We start from the raw sequence: 16,352 nt of genomic DNA, 5'->3' as shown, positions 1-16,352 counted from the left end.
ATATCCAGACATTGGCTGAACTTCTCCTTTTTGTCCAGCATATTTTGATAGAAGGCAGATAAAGTATCAGCATGTAGTTGCCTTCACAACAGCTCACCCTTCCCTAGCTTAGCATCCACTGCTGCATATACACATAAGGGTTTTGTTCTCAGTGGGAACTATAACTGTTGGTGGATGTTCGTATTGACCACAGTGAAAGAGAAAAGGGACTCAAATGTCACCAAGTAACAAGTGAACATCCTTGCTCAGAAGGTGACCCTATTTGATTTGTCGAGTCACAGATGCATCTCTTTCCTTTCCTGAGTGCTAAGCTGCAACTGTTTCTGCCTTTATAGAACTTATTGACTTCAGGGCAGAGGAAAGACAAACAGGAGTACAATTCGAGATGATTATATTCCACTTTTTTTCTCTCTCTCAGTTCAGTTCTTCTCTAGTGATTATCGTTTCTTGTTTAAGGAAAAGTGTAGGTAATTATTGAAACTGGCAGGTAGCATCTATCTGGAAGATGCTTAATTTTTAAACCAGGTTTTCAAATTAGGTTAGCATAAAATAATACTTGTAGTTGGTAAAATTTAAAAAATATATATGGAAAGGTATAAAGTGATAAGAAAAAGCCTACCCATTCTTCTACCTTTGAATTTTCAGTTCCATTCTCCAGGGGTAACATTTACTAATAAGCTGACATCTAACTTTCCAAAAATACCTAAGCATTTACACATATATATACATGTAATATACATATGTAAGTGTGTATATATATGTATATATATGTATATGTATGCCTTTTTTCATACAAATGTGATTACATACATATTTTGTTCTGCATCTTGCTTTTTCCAACCTGCTTTTTTACTAAGATCTTTCTATTTTAGTACATACACAGATACACCTCATTCTTTTTCATAGACACAGAGTATTCGACTCTAAGCATGTACCTACTCATTGATGGACATTACAGATAATGCTGCAATTATATTTTTAGCACTTGTGTATCTGTGGAATAATTCTTACAGTGTATTGCTGTTTCAGAATACATTTTAAAACTTGGTGCCTATTGTCATGCCTACCAAAGATACCATATCAATTTCTTTCCCACCAATGGAGTATGAGAGTGCTCACTTCCTCACATCCTCATCACCAATGGATATTATTCTTCTCTAGTCTGAGGGGTGAATATTATAGCTTATTGATTCCATATGCAAGTCTTTAATTTTGAAGAATATTGAGTTTTTTTTAACAGTACTTATTAGCCTAGGCAATTATTTTTTGAACACTAATTTGGGACTTTTTCTGGACACATTAATATTTTTGCAGGCTCTCCTTCAGAAAGAAAAAGGTTTCTAGGGTGTGATAGAACTTCAAGGCCAATAAGAACATATCCTCTTGCTTGCCAATCTTATTTCATAGAGTAAAATAAGTAAGAGTGGTCTTACGTTCTCCATAAAAGTAAAATGATAAAGGAGGCAAGAGAAAAAGAGGTAGTGGGATTGTGACTTCATCTCAAGGGTCCTAGATGAATGATAGCAGGTTTCATCTTTGGAAATGACACATTAGGCATAATAGTCCACTTTGGGCTACAATCTGTGGGGTCTAGCAGAGTACATCCACAACCAGAGCATGTACCTTAGAATCGGACATCCCACTTACACAATGGCCTTAGCAGTTCTTTTTTTTTTTTCTTTTGTCTTTTTAGGGCCACCCCGCAGTATATGGAGGCTCCCAAGCTAGGAGTCAGCTGCTGGCCTATGCCACAGGCACAGCAACACCAGATCCAAGCCGAGTCTGCGACCTATACCACAGCTCACAGCAACACCAGATCCTTAACCCACTGAGCGAGGCCAGGGATTGAACCTGCAACTTCACATTCCTAGTCGGATTTGTTTCCACTGTGCCACAATGGGAACTCTGTCTTAGCAATTCTTAACCTCTGTGACTCCCAATTTCTTCTTCAGTCAAACTGGAGTTGTAACTCTCATTAACAAGCTCTTAAAGTTCTTATAACTATTAAACAAGATAATCACTGTAAATAAAGGGCTTGGCACAAACCTTGTCATACAGTAAGTTCTCAATAAAGGTGTGTTATTGTTATTATTGTATAACATTTTTACCCTTGACTCCATGCACATTCTATAGCTAATCTGAGATAAGAACTTCCTCAATTTGTTTCTAGTACCCTGAGCTTTGTGCATCTCATAGAGCAAAATATCATGTTGACCAGCTCCTTGGTCTTTGAAACAATATGAAACTGGACTAAACCAAACTCAAACTATTTGAGTTTGAGGAAAGTCCCCAGGAGCAAGGATTGTAAATCCTGAAAAAAGGAGGGTTAAGTGTCTCCTATTCCCTTTAAGTGGTTCCTGACTAGCTGCTTATTACAATCACCTGGGAAGCTTTTAAAAAATCTTATGCCCAGGCCCTAGACCTAGAGATTCTTATCTAAGAAGGGTTGGCTTTGATGTTTTTTTAAACATGCAGCCAAGCTTGAGAACCACTGCAAGGTAGAGCTGCCCAGTGGCTGGTAAATATTAGTGCAACAGTTCTCTACCTTGGCTATGTTAGAATCAACAAATGAGCTACGAAAATGCTGATGCTAGGTCTTATCCCCAGATAATTCCATTTAATAGGTTTTGGGCATAACCTATTCATCAGGGTTTCTAAAATCCCTGGTGACGTTAATGTGCGTTCAAGCTTGAGAGCCACTCTGAAAGCACATAGATTTCAGAACCTCTTCCAGAGAAATTTTCTTCATGAGAATCTTAATGGAGCCAAGGCATATTTATTTCTTAACAAATTACACCAGGTGTTTGTGTTGTATGTACATAATGGAAGTAGAAACTAAAAAATGTTCATCCTTAGAAATCTCTTCTATAGCATCTTCGCTGGGTCATCTTTAATTAACAGAGATTCACCGACTGCATCAAAAGGCTTTACCACGGTTGTGCTAGTGGAGTTGATTTTTTTTTTTTTAAATCTTGTATCAAACTGATATCTTTTAAGATTCTTAACCAACCACTGACTTGGTTTCTCTCTGTGTAGTCAGCCAAAGCAAGCTCCCTTATACTTTCATTTCATTGTCTATATGACATTCCTTGCAATGTTTGAAAAAAGTGATCCTCCTTCTCTCAGCCTTCCTTTCTCCAGGCTAGAGACATCCCAGTTCCTTCAGCCCCAAAGAATAGCTGATTGGCCTCCAGACTCCCCACCTTCCTCTGTGCCCCCATACTTCCTTCAGAAACAAGAATGACAGTCAAACTATGACATTCCATGACCTGGATATTAAACCCTCACGAAGGTACCTAAAATAATAGAAATTCTAAGGACTGAATGAGATGGTATTACAATGTTAGGACATTATAATGTCCCCCCGTTAACTGTGTCCCCTGTTAACACAGTTTACTAAGTGACCTGCTGGATAGCTAACGTTTGTATAGCACCAGAGATTGCAAAGGACGGCTATTTTCTGATTTGCTCCCCAAAGGACTCTGTTAACTATATATTGTTCTTATCTCTGTTTTACTACACATGCACTGAGGATTAGAGAACTTCCAAGCACTGGGTAAATTCACAACTGTTGTAGTCAGAATGCCAACCCAGGATAATTTGATATCAAAACCCATGTGATTTCATTTTGCATTCCAGATAATTGCAAAGATAACTGTGGGAAATAATACCAAAAATGAAGAAGGATTACTGTTGTTGATGATGGTATTGTATAATCTGCAAATATTCTTTGTGAGCCTTTGATTGATGGTAAAACCTTCAAAAGAGTCAGACTGAACATGCTTTGTAAACATTTGAAATAAGAAACCACAAATGGAGAGGGCAAGCTAATATTTTAGGAAGGACTTTGCAGCTCCCATTAGCCATTGCCGTGAGTTGTATTTAATGGAATAACAGCCTCCCGCTCTTCTTTCCTCGTGGCAGGTGTGCCAAAGAACCTGAGTTACGATGGCGTGAAAGAGCTCATCTTAGCGGTGGATGGAGTGGTGTCTGTGCACAGCTTGCACATCTGGTCGCTAACAATGAACCAAGTGATTCTCTCAGCTCATGTTGCTGCAGGTCAGTGAGTTTCGTAAACACCCTGGACAAAAATTGAGTCCTTGTCCGGTAAACTCAGTAGTTTCCCTTCTTTTTGGAGAGCAGCCCTTGGCGCCTGCCACCCGTCAAAAACAGTTGTAAAGTGTTTTGTGTGACCAAGGGCCTTTGGAAACCATCCCCTTTGTCAATGTCGCCATGGCAACAGTGAGATGTCAGACAATCCCTGAGGCCAGCTGCAGAGGGTTAGAGAGTAGAATAAAAGGCTAAAATGCCACCCAAACTCCAAGGCCTTAAAGTCTGTTTGACTTGGGGTCCTATCATTTAAATAATAGGAATGAATTTAACCAGAAATCTCCACTGAGTATCTGGTGTGTAAGGTGCTTTGCGTGTCACCAAAGAAAAAGATGAAAGAGACACAGGTCCCCTCCTTAAGGTTCCAAAAAGTTAAAAGATGTACCCATCAGAATTAATGGTGGTTCCTTTACTGTATCATTAAATTCTGTAAACCATGTAAGATAACTCTTTGGATGCGATGTTTATTCTTAAAAAACTATGTTTTCAAGTAGAAGGTGATTTTGTTCATGATATGCTCAAGGGCTGAGAAAACAGGCACTGCCTCAGGAGACAGACGATACATTAGGCTGCCGAGAAATAACTCAAGAAGTTACTTAGAGGCAGGGTTGAGGAAGAGCCATTTAGGACTGTGCTTTTTCAGACAGCCTCATCTTTGCTGAGTGGCTTGGATCTGGCTTCAGAGAATTTACAGTCTCCACTGCACCCATATTTCACTGCAAATGGAAGAGTCTAGTAAACAATCAGGTTACTATGGAGGGAACTTTACAGCCTTCGATATCCTTTGGGACAAGAGAAAATTTGGCAGTGAGGATTGCTGCTCTCAGAAAGGTCTGTGGGGAGCTCTGAATGCTTCCTGGTTCTCATCATCATCCTTGTTATAAAGTCTGATTAGATACCAGGGTGACAAGCCAGAGAATCCTAGGAAGAAATTGTTCTGTCTCAGCTTTTTCCATGGCTTATCTTACCTTGCAAACTCAGCTCCTAGGAGTCTCAGACCCCAGAGAGGACTGTGGGCAGAAAGAGTTCCCATAGTGATGGGTGCTTTGCTGCACTAGAGTGCTCCCCTCCTTGTCTGTGTGAATGCAGCTGATTATCAGACAACAGGGCCCCTTTCAACATGGCACCCCACCAGGTCAAAGACAAAGTGCTTGAAGCTTGGAGATGAGCCATCCCCCCCTGCCGTGTGTGCAATCAGTGCCAATCTCACTGTGGTTCTTTACCACCAGCAGCCAGCTGGGACAGCCAGGTTGTCCGCAGAGAAATTGCGAAAGCCCTCAGCAGTAGCTTTCCTGTGCACTCACTCACCATTCAGATGGAGCCTCCAGCCGACCAGGACTCTGACTGCCTTTTCTGTGAAGACCCCCGGGACTAGCTCAGTCACACTGTCCGCTCCTCAAGTTTGACAGGCCACTACATGCTGCTCTGCAGTTTCTAGGAAACCAAAGGAAGAAGTTTGAGAAATTCATGATGCAGTACAATGCACATCTTATTCTTCTTTATGGAGCTCCATCCACCATGAATGAAAAGGCATTTAAATTCATCGACCAATTGGATTATCAACCCATCACTAGCTGTGTTTGGTTCCAGGAATGTGTGTATAGATTATTCCTGACTGGGGCTGAAACAGCAGCTGTCTGTAACCACAGGTAATAAAAAGTTTGTCTGCCTTCAATAATACATCCCAAGGCTGAGAGGGCAAAACTGAACTCAGGAAAGTCTTATCAGGGATAAGGAGTCACAACATTTTTTGAAAACATGAAAAGCAAAAATAAGAATAACCAAGTCAGGGGTCGAAGACAACTAAGAAGCCTAATACTCCATTAGAACTTGACTTTCCCCCTAAGCTGGGACATGATTTGGGGAGTCACCTTTTGACTCCCTATCAACATCACCATTCATTAAATAGGACAGAAATCCCTCTTTTCATCTTTTTTTCCTTTTTAAGGATGCACCTGGCAAATATGGAGTTTCCCAGGCTAGGGGTCAAATCGGAGCTGCAGTTTCTGGCCTATACCACAGTAACACCAGACCTGAGCCGCATCTGCAACCTACACCACAGCTTGTGGCGACACGGGGTCCTTAACCCACTGATCAAGGCCAGAAATGGAACTCGCATCCTCACCGACACTACGTCGGGATCTTAACCTGCTGAGCCATGATGCGAACTCCTCCCTCTCTTCATCTTGCTTGCACATTATGTTGTGATATATCTGAAATGATTGAATCATATTTTACTTCTCAGTATAAAGGGCCTGTACAAATGAAAAATGATGACACTGTTGCTTTTTGAGTGTTTTCAGATGGTGTGGCCTAATAATAAAATAAAACAAGCTGGCACCAAAAGGCAGAGTATCCAGAGTCACATGGAAAATAATTTAGTCAAAGAACTAAGATAAGAGCTCTCAGGTCTTGAATAATATTTATAGATCACCAACCATGGTTTAAGTTGGCTCTTATCTTATACTGGGTTCTTAAGATATGTCCCCTTATTTCATTGTAACGATAACTACAGAAGTTGGAACTAATACCCTCATCATATAGTTGAGAGCATAAGGCTCACAGTCAAGTAACTTACCCAGTGTCATTTATTCATTCATTTAAAAATATTTTTTGAGGCAGGCAATAGGCTGAGCATTGGTAAACTAAGCTGATGTGGCTTTTGCCCTCATAGGACTCTTTTGCCTTTGAGGGAAGACAAAGGCATTTTACTAATAAACACCACCAACAATGCACTATGAATAGCAGCAAGTGATATGAGAGAAGAGAGGCTGACTTAGACCAGCAGGGTCAATGGAGGGCTTCTAAGACGAAATGGCACCCAAGGTGGGACTTAAACAAAAAGGTAGGTAATAGACAAAGCACTGTAGAAGGAGGCACATTTTAGAAGAAGCAAGAGGATGTGTGGACATCCTGATGAAAGAACTGGGTGCATCTGAGGAATTGAGAAAGGTTCTTGTGGCTGGAACAACTAAGTGAAGGGTGAGTTAAAGAATGTGAAGAACACAAAGCCGGAAAAACAAGCAAGTCTAAGTGAGAAAGCAGCTGAACCAGATCTGTTTTGTCCAAAATCGCATCTACCCTTTCTCTTTGAACACCTTTTATTTTTTTAGATGTTTCTTTTCGACCAAGTAATCTGCATTGACAGTCAGCCATTATTTCCAAAGTGCATGCAAAAGACAGGACCTATGTTTCTCAAAAGAATAGGATGAATAAATTGCTGAGTTTAAAAGTAAAGGCCTTGAGTTCCCGTCGTGGTGCAGTGGAAACGAATCCGACTAGGAACCATGAGGTTGCGGGTTCGATCCCCGGTCTCAGTCAGTGGGTTAAGGATCCGGTGTTGCTGTGAGCTGTGGTTTAGGTCGCAGACACAGCTCGGATCTGGCATTTCTGTGGCTCTGGCATAGGCCGGCAGCTGTAGCTCTGATTAGACCCCTAGCCTGGGAACCTCCATATGCTGCAGGTGTGGCCCTAAAATAAATAAATAAATAAATAAATAAATAAATAAATAAATAAAGGTCTGACAGTGCTTCTGTTGTGAGTCCTATCCTAGGCAGCCCTAAATTTGTACTGTCTCTACACAAAAGTCTGGCTAAAGAAAGAGGAAATCAAAACTCATGGAAGTGGTTGTGGGCTGAGCTACCTAAAGACATTGACCCTGAGTTGTGCCAATAACCATGGGGACGTGAAAGGGAGATGGCAGAGACATGGTGGCAATAGGGGACCCTGTGGCAGAGGAATGAACATGAGAGGGAATTAGAAACCATGGCGCCAGGCCCTTTCTGCTCCCTTCTGTGACCTTCAACTGGCCCTCACTTTCTCTGAGCTTTAGATTCATCTGAAAATGGGGATTGTGTTTTCATCGACAGGTTTCTGTTAGAATTACACGGGAGAGCAAGTGTCAAGAACAAGGTTCTCTGTGTGATAAAAAGTGAGTGCTCAAGACGTATTTGTTCTAATCCAGGGTTTCTCAGTCTTGGCATTATTGATATTTGGGGCTGGGTCACTCTTTGTTGTTGAGGAATTGTTCCAACACAACAACAGAAAGTTGTTCCTGTGTATCGGAGGATGCTTAGCAGCATTCCTGTGCTCTACCCCCCAGCTACCAGTACCAGTCACCACTCCCAGTTGTAACAACCACATGCCCACAGGTTAAATGGCAGTTGATTGGGGGCATGGAGCTCTTGGCACTAGGAGGGCTGACTTTTGACAAGAGGCCAGTGGGATAAGAGGAAATCATCTGAAGCTGCTCCTCACATGCCAGCCCCACGTCTGCTCACTTTCCAGATCCTCCAGCAAGGGAGCAAGAATATTTAATATGATTTGTCTGAGACTAGGATATTCTTTGGCTGTGGTTCACTCCTAGAATGGTTACTGTGTCTTTCCAGCCAGGGACAGATGATCTCATGTTTTCTCTCCTTGCCTCCTTGGTAAATAAACCCAGGCAGAGCGTGTCTCCTTGATCCAGGCTGGGCATGATTCTCTCCTTTGCTTTTCTAACTCCTCTGAACAGAGAGCTGAGTGGATAAATTAGACCAAGGCCTTCTCTGCAGATCAGACCATCGATCTCGCCCACTCCCTCCCTCTTCATACAGGGAGAATGGAATGTGCTGGTCTCAAGATTTAGATTTAAAGAGTGGAAAGGAAATGAGAGGCTCACTTCAGCCTCCAGCTGAAGCAGTGTGTTCTAAACTGTCATTTTGCTGGGTTATTGGATCCTGACTTAGATATTAAAGATATGGCATTTTGATTTGTCTTGAGCAATTATTCTTTGTACGGCTCTCACCTGTGGAGGGTAAAAGCATATCAAGGTGTGCAAGCCTCAATGGGTCTGCTTTGGTCTTCTATGTACATATTTTTAACATACCCAGAAATGATTCTAAAGACCAGCCAGAATCTAGAAGAACTTCAACCGGGGAATTCAGACACATAACACAGATACCTACAATAATATCTTAAGTTGCAGGCATGCGAATGGGATATGAAGGGAGGGAGAGAAAAGGACTGCAGGGTGGGCATGGCCATCGAGGCTTCATGTCATTGAGCAGAGAGCCATGCTGGACTTTGCATGACATGTGGCGCTTCCCCAGGCAGATGAATAGAAGAGCTTTCTACACAAAGGGAAGACTGTGTAGGTCGTGCTTGTGTTTATCTGCTGGCTTCTAATTTGAAAAGCAGAGCTATGAGGCAGAGAAAACATTCAACTCTGTAAAGTTTAAGATGATGTAGCTCTGGCTATTTTATCATTATGAATACGGAGGAGACCAGGCGCTCCGTCTTTGATGCTGTTGATGTCCTTGTCAGCATCTAATAGGGCGCTGGAAACTGTGCCGGCATTAATAATTGCTGAAGCAATGACTCTGGGGCTCTAGGTGGGCCTTGTCATTATTTTTCATTTACATTTGTATTTTTCTGAAATTGCGAGGGCCAAGGAAACATTGACTTTGAAGGAGGAGGTCACATCTGTGCCATCTTGGCAAATCAGTCAGCGCCACTGAAAGAGCTACTTAGCATTCTGCGGACAGCTCACCCTGCTCAGTGGAGACAAACAGACGTGTCCCCCGTCTTAGAAGGCATGTTTAGGCAACCGGAATGAGAGCCACTCAGCTTCCCAGCAGCTCTGGCCTCTGCTGGCTCTCAGAACAGAAGGGACGGTTCATGCCAACTCATTTCCCCATCTCAAGGGCTGCTATGTGGTTCTGCATTTCTACATTTTGTGCAGGACAGAGTTCTGAAGGCCAGATGACCCAGCAGACATACAAGGTCTGGGGTCACCAACTGCTCTGTTTTCTTTGGGAAATCATGTTAATTTTCGATTTTATGTCCAAAACCCATTGAATGCCAAGTCATCACAGGGGAGGCAGGCTTGTAGGTTAACCAAAGGAATGGCCCCATGGCTCTAAGCCATTTCTGCTATTTCCTTGAGATTATACTTCTTTAGTCGACTAGAGTGAAAACTCTGAGTGGCAGATATTTTGGGGTACAAGTCAAGACAGCCTACAACGGGGAGTTTAAGGATTTGAGATGAAAGAGCAGCTACCATCAAAGACCTCGTGTGCCAGGTATCAGTGTTGAAGCCTTTCCCATTCCTGCCTCCTTGGCATGGTCAGAACTCTGGGCCACTGAAGTTACTGGAATAGTGTAGCAGAATTCTTTACTTTGTGGCATTGTATTCTTTCTGGCTATTGACACATTAATGATCCTTCTGTCTTTCAAAGCAACATGCTTTATTCTTCACAGAATACTGAAATCAGGTCAACTTTGCCACCACCCTCAATCTTTAATATGCTTTTCTGTCATCCAGCACCCAGTCGAGATTGATCTAGGGCTCTGTGGTGAGGTTAGGGCCCATAAAAGAAATTTATGTGTTCCATATGTTTGGTTACAGATGGGAAATGGGAATGCTGAAGGACATGAAGGGAAGACTGTTTATACTTTGCACATCAGTTGATTGCCTGAATTTGAATCTTAGTTCTTCACTTTATTGGCTCTATGACCTCGAGCTAGTTACTTAAATGCTCTGTCCCTCTTTCCTGATCAGTAAAACCTCCCTATTCAGATGCATGAGAATTTAATAAATAAGGACACTTAGAGGGGTTGGACTTGTGCATTGGAGGTAATTAGCACTCAGTGAATATTAACTGTTATTTATCGTTATGTCCAAAGAGAGCGTGTATGTATATGTGCCCAAAAAGATTTACCCCATGCCCACTTATAAAAGGTTTTGAGTCATCAACACACTCCTACAAGAGAGTGGCAAATTATTGGTGAGACTTAACAGCCCTTTCTCTCACACGCAACAACGTAGGCTTACTGAGATAAAGGCGTTTATCTGAGAGTTACCAAGTAAGGGAGTCCTAGATTCATTAAAATAGTCAAGTCCCTTTCTGACATGCTCTGAAAATTTCTGCTTTTATCTTCATGGTAAAAGCTGAATGAGTCACTCCAAGCACGTTCATTAGCAAAATGTGTATGCCCAGTTTGACAAAGGCAGCATCATGGACCTTCCCCCACTTCTACCCTGTTCCTGTGAAGTATCACCTTCTTGATTTCTTGGTGTCTCTTTCTCTGCTATAGAGGGAACTTGCTCTGACCAGGTGCATTGTCTTCTGCTGGTCTCTAAACTGCCATTGCCATATTTGGATCATTTAGTGACTTGCTAAATTTTGCAAGCCAACAAAGGCCTTTAGCACTTTGGTGTCAAAAAAAAAAAAAAGTGCTTCTGGGCGTATACATTTTATAGATTCTTGGAAAATGTTGCTTTCCAGCGCCATCCTCTCCCAAGGAAACAGGAGCCAGAGAACCCCGCAAAGAGACAGACCTCATTTTCTGCAATTAGCTTTCAAGTACCTTCAGGAAATGGTTTTCCCTCGTTTTCTGCAATTAGCTTTCAAGTACCTTCAGGAAATGGTTTTCTCAGCTCATCTCCCTGATCCCCCATTTTGGATTACAGGGCAGTCTGCTTAAACGACTACTTACAGAAATTATTAAAGGCACCTAGCAAATGTCGTCTTTGAATATCCACATCCCCACTTTTACAAGTCCGGCTTGGCGTGACAGTGATGAAACCACTTAACAGTCCAGCGCAGGCGGATGTTAAGGGGAAAAAAACAAGGTGACCATATGTGGTTCAGTTTCCTAACTCACAGATTTCACACTTAACGTTTGCCATTCTGTTCCCGAGCACCTGTTTAGAGTCTATTTTAAAATGTTAATATATGTTTAACACAAAGTCAGGAAAAAGAGTTTGGGTTCAGTCATTATCTTTAGATCACTAGATTCATGGCAGAAAATGTTTCTCATGCCACCAATCACGACTGTAATGAGAAGACACATGTCCACCCTCAGTCTTTTATTAGAGGGAAGAACCCATTTGCGGAGGAGATTGGTCAGAGATCAAAGGTGATCTAAGAATCAGAGGCACTTTTGAAATCATCCTGGTCATTACTAGGAAACCCCAGTAAGGAAGAGAGTGGTAGTCAGGGGCTGTGGGAGCCCTTGACAGTTGTAAAATATCAAACAGACTTGTGCTTCTTCGACCATAAAGGCCAGGAAGTAATGAGAGATGTCAAGCTGAATTGCACCCCTTTCAGGTGGGTCGAGAAGCCCCGGGAGACAATGTATCAATATAATTGCCCTATATTTCCTTTCTTCCAAGGGGTACCTGTTTGCTGAAAATGTAACTGTCCTATTGGCCACCATTAAAACCATATGGTTGTTGTACACAATCCAAGGTACTGTCAAATATGATTTCCCTAGGTCTGTAGAGTTTAGGGGTGTTTGGGGGTGCTACAAAACAAGAAAGGGCACCAGCTGTGCTGAAGATATTGTAAACCACGGTGAGTTAACCTGTACAATAGAGCCAGCATCAGATGTGACTTTGGGGTCTTTTTGAAGTTGAACTGCATTCTTCACATGGGATTCAGTAGGAACTTCACAAACTAATGCCCTGTTTCTTTTCCACCTCCCTCCTCCCATTTTTTACAGAGATGAATGGGGGTTTTATTTGGCATGTACCTGAGATTTATCAACAAAAACTTCTGTTATTGTCCCCTTCTCTACTCCAAATGTGTCTCCGACATGACGGAATCCACAACCAGAAAATATGAGTACCCTGTGTTGACATTTCATTAGAGCAATACATTCTATGAATAATTAATAGCCCAGAAAGATGAAGCCTCCTTTGCTGGTTTCCACTTTCTCATAGAGTTTAGCACTTTGTTTGAATTTGGATAGGGAAAGGACAGTTTTGATTTCCCTGGCTCAGTAAGCCCTGAATTCATAAACAAGAAGTAGATTCTCTTTCCCTTCAGTCTCCAATCCTTTATAGACAGAAAACCATGGAGAAGATTTTTCAGGATCTTAGGCAAGATCATCTTTAATGTTGACTAAAGGGAAAATTTAGAGGAAGGCACTGTGATCAAGCATAGTTGATGAGGCCATGCAACTATTCTTCTTCTGATGATGATTATTGTAATTATTTTGATGGCTTTGTTTTTACAGCCATACCTGCAGCATATGGAAGTTCCCAGGCAGCATCTGCAGCTGCTGGCCTATGGCACAGCCACAGCAACACTGGATCTAAGCCACATCTGCAGCCTCTGCTACAGCTTGTGACAGTGCTGTATCCTTAACCCGCTGAGGAAGGCCAGGGATCAAACCTGCATCTACATGGACACTATGTCGGGTTCTTAACCCACCAAGCCACAGCGTGTCAAGGGAACTCCTTGACAGCTTTTAAACACCCTAGAGTTTACCACCTACACCCCTACTATGGAAGATGTTTTACCTTGGTATAAACATTTGCACAATATATATTTCAGTTTATAGATTAAAAAAAAAAAACTTTTAATTCCCTACCCTGAAATTTTTTGTTAATTCATTAGCTCACATGATTCCTTTTCAACTGATTTTACTACCATTTATTAATCAACTACATGTCAGGCACATGGTAAGGGAGTCCAATATTGCTTTAGATACATTTATATTAGTCTAGAAGTCTTCTGTGTATACCAAGGATTAAGAAATGACTGAATAACTAAACCCCAGAGGTCCTGAAAAAAAATCCTAATACTCACATGCTAGACATCAACTCTGAGAAGTAAACACACCTGTGTTGCTTCTCCCTTGAAAAATGTATCTTATAAAGGTATTGCTCAGGTGCAGTCAAATCATGAAATTAGTCACATTTTTCTAATGAAATTTTACTGATGATTCTAGAAATGGGTGATGTATTTCACTTCACTTCTTTCCCAAATTACTGAGCTATCAGTACCACTCATTGTACAATAGAGATTATTGGCCAATGACTTGAGGGTAAGATAGGCTTGGAATGTTAGTGCTGGAAGAGATAAGAATGAAATACTTAGGAATAAACTGAACCAAGGAGCTGAACACATTTGTACGTTGAAAACCAACAGACTTTGATGAAGACAAATAAATGGAAAGATAGTATGCGTTCATAGATTGGAAGAATTAATACTATTAAAATACCTATGCTACCCAAAGTTATCTACAGATTCAATGTAATTCCTATCAAAATTTGATTGGACACTTATCAAAGACGTTGAAAAAACAATCCTAAAATTCATATGGAACCACAAAAGACCCCGAAAATCCAAATTAAGCTATAGGCATTGTATCTCCTGATTTCAAAATATTATCACAAAGCTGCAGTAATTAACAGTATAGTACTGCATAAAAATAAACATATAGGCCAATGTAATAGAATAGAGATCCCCAAAATAAATCCATGCATTTATAGTCAACTGATCTTTGGTAAGGTAGCAAGAACACACAGTTTGAAAGGATAGTCTCTTAAATAAAGGGGAAAACTGGAGATCCACAAGCAGAAAAATGAAATTGGACTTTGTCTCACACTACGTACAAAAATCAACTCAAAATGGATTAAAGACTTAGAGGTAAGACCAGAAACTCTAAAGCTACTTGAAGAAAACATAGGGACAAGCTTGATATTGGTTTGAGCAACAGTTTTTTTTTTTTTTTTTGAATATAATCCCCAAAGAAGTTATAATGCAAATGTATGGGAACTGATCATATTTGAAAGGTGTTTATGGTAAATTGCATTGAGATAATGCATATAAAATGCTTAGCATAGTGCCTGGTTTGCAAGGGCACTAGCCCAGATAATAAGATAAATGGAAATTCCTTTTCTATTGTGCACAGAAATAGAATAAACGGGGAAGGTGGTGCCATGAGGTGCAGAATGGGATGCAGTAGAGAGAGGGGTAGGAGGTTGAGGAAAATAGAGGACAACTGATTCATAAGTTAACTTCTACCACTATTGGCATTAGTATTGAAAACAACCCAATTTGTATCTGACATTGCCAAATTTGGAGGGGAAACAGCCATCCATTATCATCCTTGTATCACATTCTTTAATATCCTTCTTTAATATGCATATCCGTTCTTTAATATGCTTATCTTGGATAGAGGATATTAAAGAATGTGATACAAGGGTAATAATAGATGGCCGTTTCCCTCCAAATTTGGCAAAGTCAGATACAAACTGGGGTATTTTCAATACTAATGCCAATGGCGGCAGAAGTTAAGTTACTGTAAAGTTGCCGTTGCTTTTTCAGCCACTGGTTTATTTAATGAGACTTTCATGATTAATATGTGCCAGGCTCTGTGGTGGGCCTGGGGGTCCAGGAGTGGTGATGACACTTACATTCTAGTGGGGGATACGGACACTGAAGAAATAAGTATAAACCTAAATAAGGTACTTGCAGACAGTGGGAAGTGGTAAGAAGAAAATGAAAGCAAATGCTATGGTAATGACTGGTGTGGGATAGAAGCGGACAGCTATCTATACAAGGTGATCCCATAGGGCCTTTCTGATGACATTTGGGCTGAGCCTAGGTGTTAGGAAGGAACCAGCCTTGCAACGGGGTGGAGGGGAAGGGAGGGCAGCATGTGCAAAGGCCCAAGGCAGGAAGAACTTGGCATGTTCTGTAGGCAAGGCCATGGGAAGAGCGACAGGCTGGGTTTGGCTGGGTAAAAAGTTGGGATTTTAGTAAATGCAAAGAGTGCTACTGGATGGAAGGGGGAAAGACAGTAGAAATTTGGTCTGTTACAATTCTGTAGCTTTGCATTGTTTGGGCAAAATAGATTTTCAAATAAATTCATCAAAGATTTACCAAGTATCAAAAAATCTCTTGTAGACCCCTCCTACACTTTTGTTGGGAATGTAAGTTTGTGCAGCCAGTATGGAGAACTGTATGAAAGTTACTGAAAAAACTAAAAATAGAATTATCATATGATCTAACAATCCCACTTTGGGCATATATCCACATAAAACTATAACTCAAAAAGATAAATGTGCCCCTATGTTCATTGCGGTACTATTCACAATAGCCAAGATATGGATACACCCTAAATGTCCATCAAGAGATGAATGGATAAAGAAGATACATAAAAGATTTCATGTAAGATTCCATATATGCAATGGAATACTACTCAGCCATAAAAAGGAATGAAATAATGCCATTTGCAGCAACTTGAATAGACCTAAAAATTATCATAGTAAGTGAAGTAAATCAGAAAAAGACAAAACCATGCATCATTTATGTATGGAATCTAAAATATACCACATATGACCCTATCTACAAAATAGAAACAGACTTACAGACATAGAGAACAGACTTGTAGTTACCAAGCGGGCGTGTGGATGGGGGAAGGAGGGAATGAAAGTTTGGGGTTAGCAGATGCAAACTATTATA

At 41.0% G+C, this 16,352-nt stretch overlaps 2 protein-coding genes across 10 annotated transcripts in view; one reads left to right on the top strand and one right to left on the bottom strand.

The window, feature by feature from the left end:
* SLC30A8 (solute carrier family 30 member 8) overlaps positions 1–5,637 on the top strand; it is a 37,646-nt gene extending 32,009 nt beyond the window's left edge. Inside the window, exons 7-8 of the mRNA NM_001367266.1 lie at positions 3,925–4,059; positions 5,340–5,637. Of these exons, the coding sequence (NP_001354195.1) occupies positions 3,925–4,059; positions 5,340–5,485 (281 nt within the window). The 3' untranslated portion in view covers positions 5,486–5,637. The remainder of the gene's footprint in view (positions 1–3,924; positions 4,060–5,339) is intronic.
* The window catches only part of LOC110260233 (uncharacterized), a 748,649-nt gene that overhangs the window by 221,310 nt on the left and 510,987 nt on the right, over positions 1–16,352 (bottom strand). For 6 of the 9 annotated variants that reach the window (XR_014843470.1, XR_014843471.1, XR_014843473.1 and 3 more), the window contains one exon: positions 1,667–5,544. The gene's annotated coding sequence lies outside the window, so the exon portion shown is untranslated. Of the gene's footprint in view, positions 1–1,666; positions 5,545–16,352 lie in introns of those variants that run through there. The other 3 variants (XM_085021828.1, XM_085021827.1, XM_085021826.1) reach the window with 1 other exon arrangement.

The sequence above is a fragment of the Sus scrofa genome, chromosome 4 (genome assembly GCF_054392235.1).
Source record: "Sus scrofa isolate SSC_HxYL_T2T_F1_AM1 chromosome 4, Sscrofa_HxYL_maternal_Yorkshire_Landrace_v2.0, whole genome shotgun sequence".
NCBI classification, from domain to species: domain Eukaryota; kingdom Metazoa; phylum Chordata; class Mammalia; order Artiodactyla; family Suidae; genus Sus; species Sus scrofa.
This window is presented reverse-complemented; position numbering and strand designations above follow the sequence as displayed.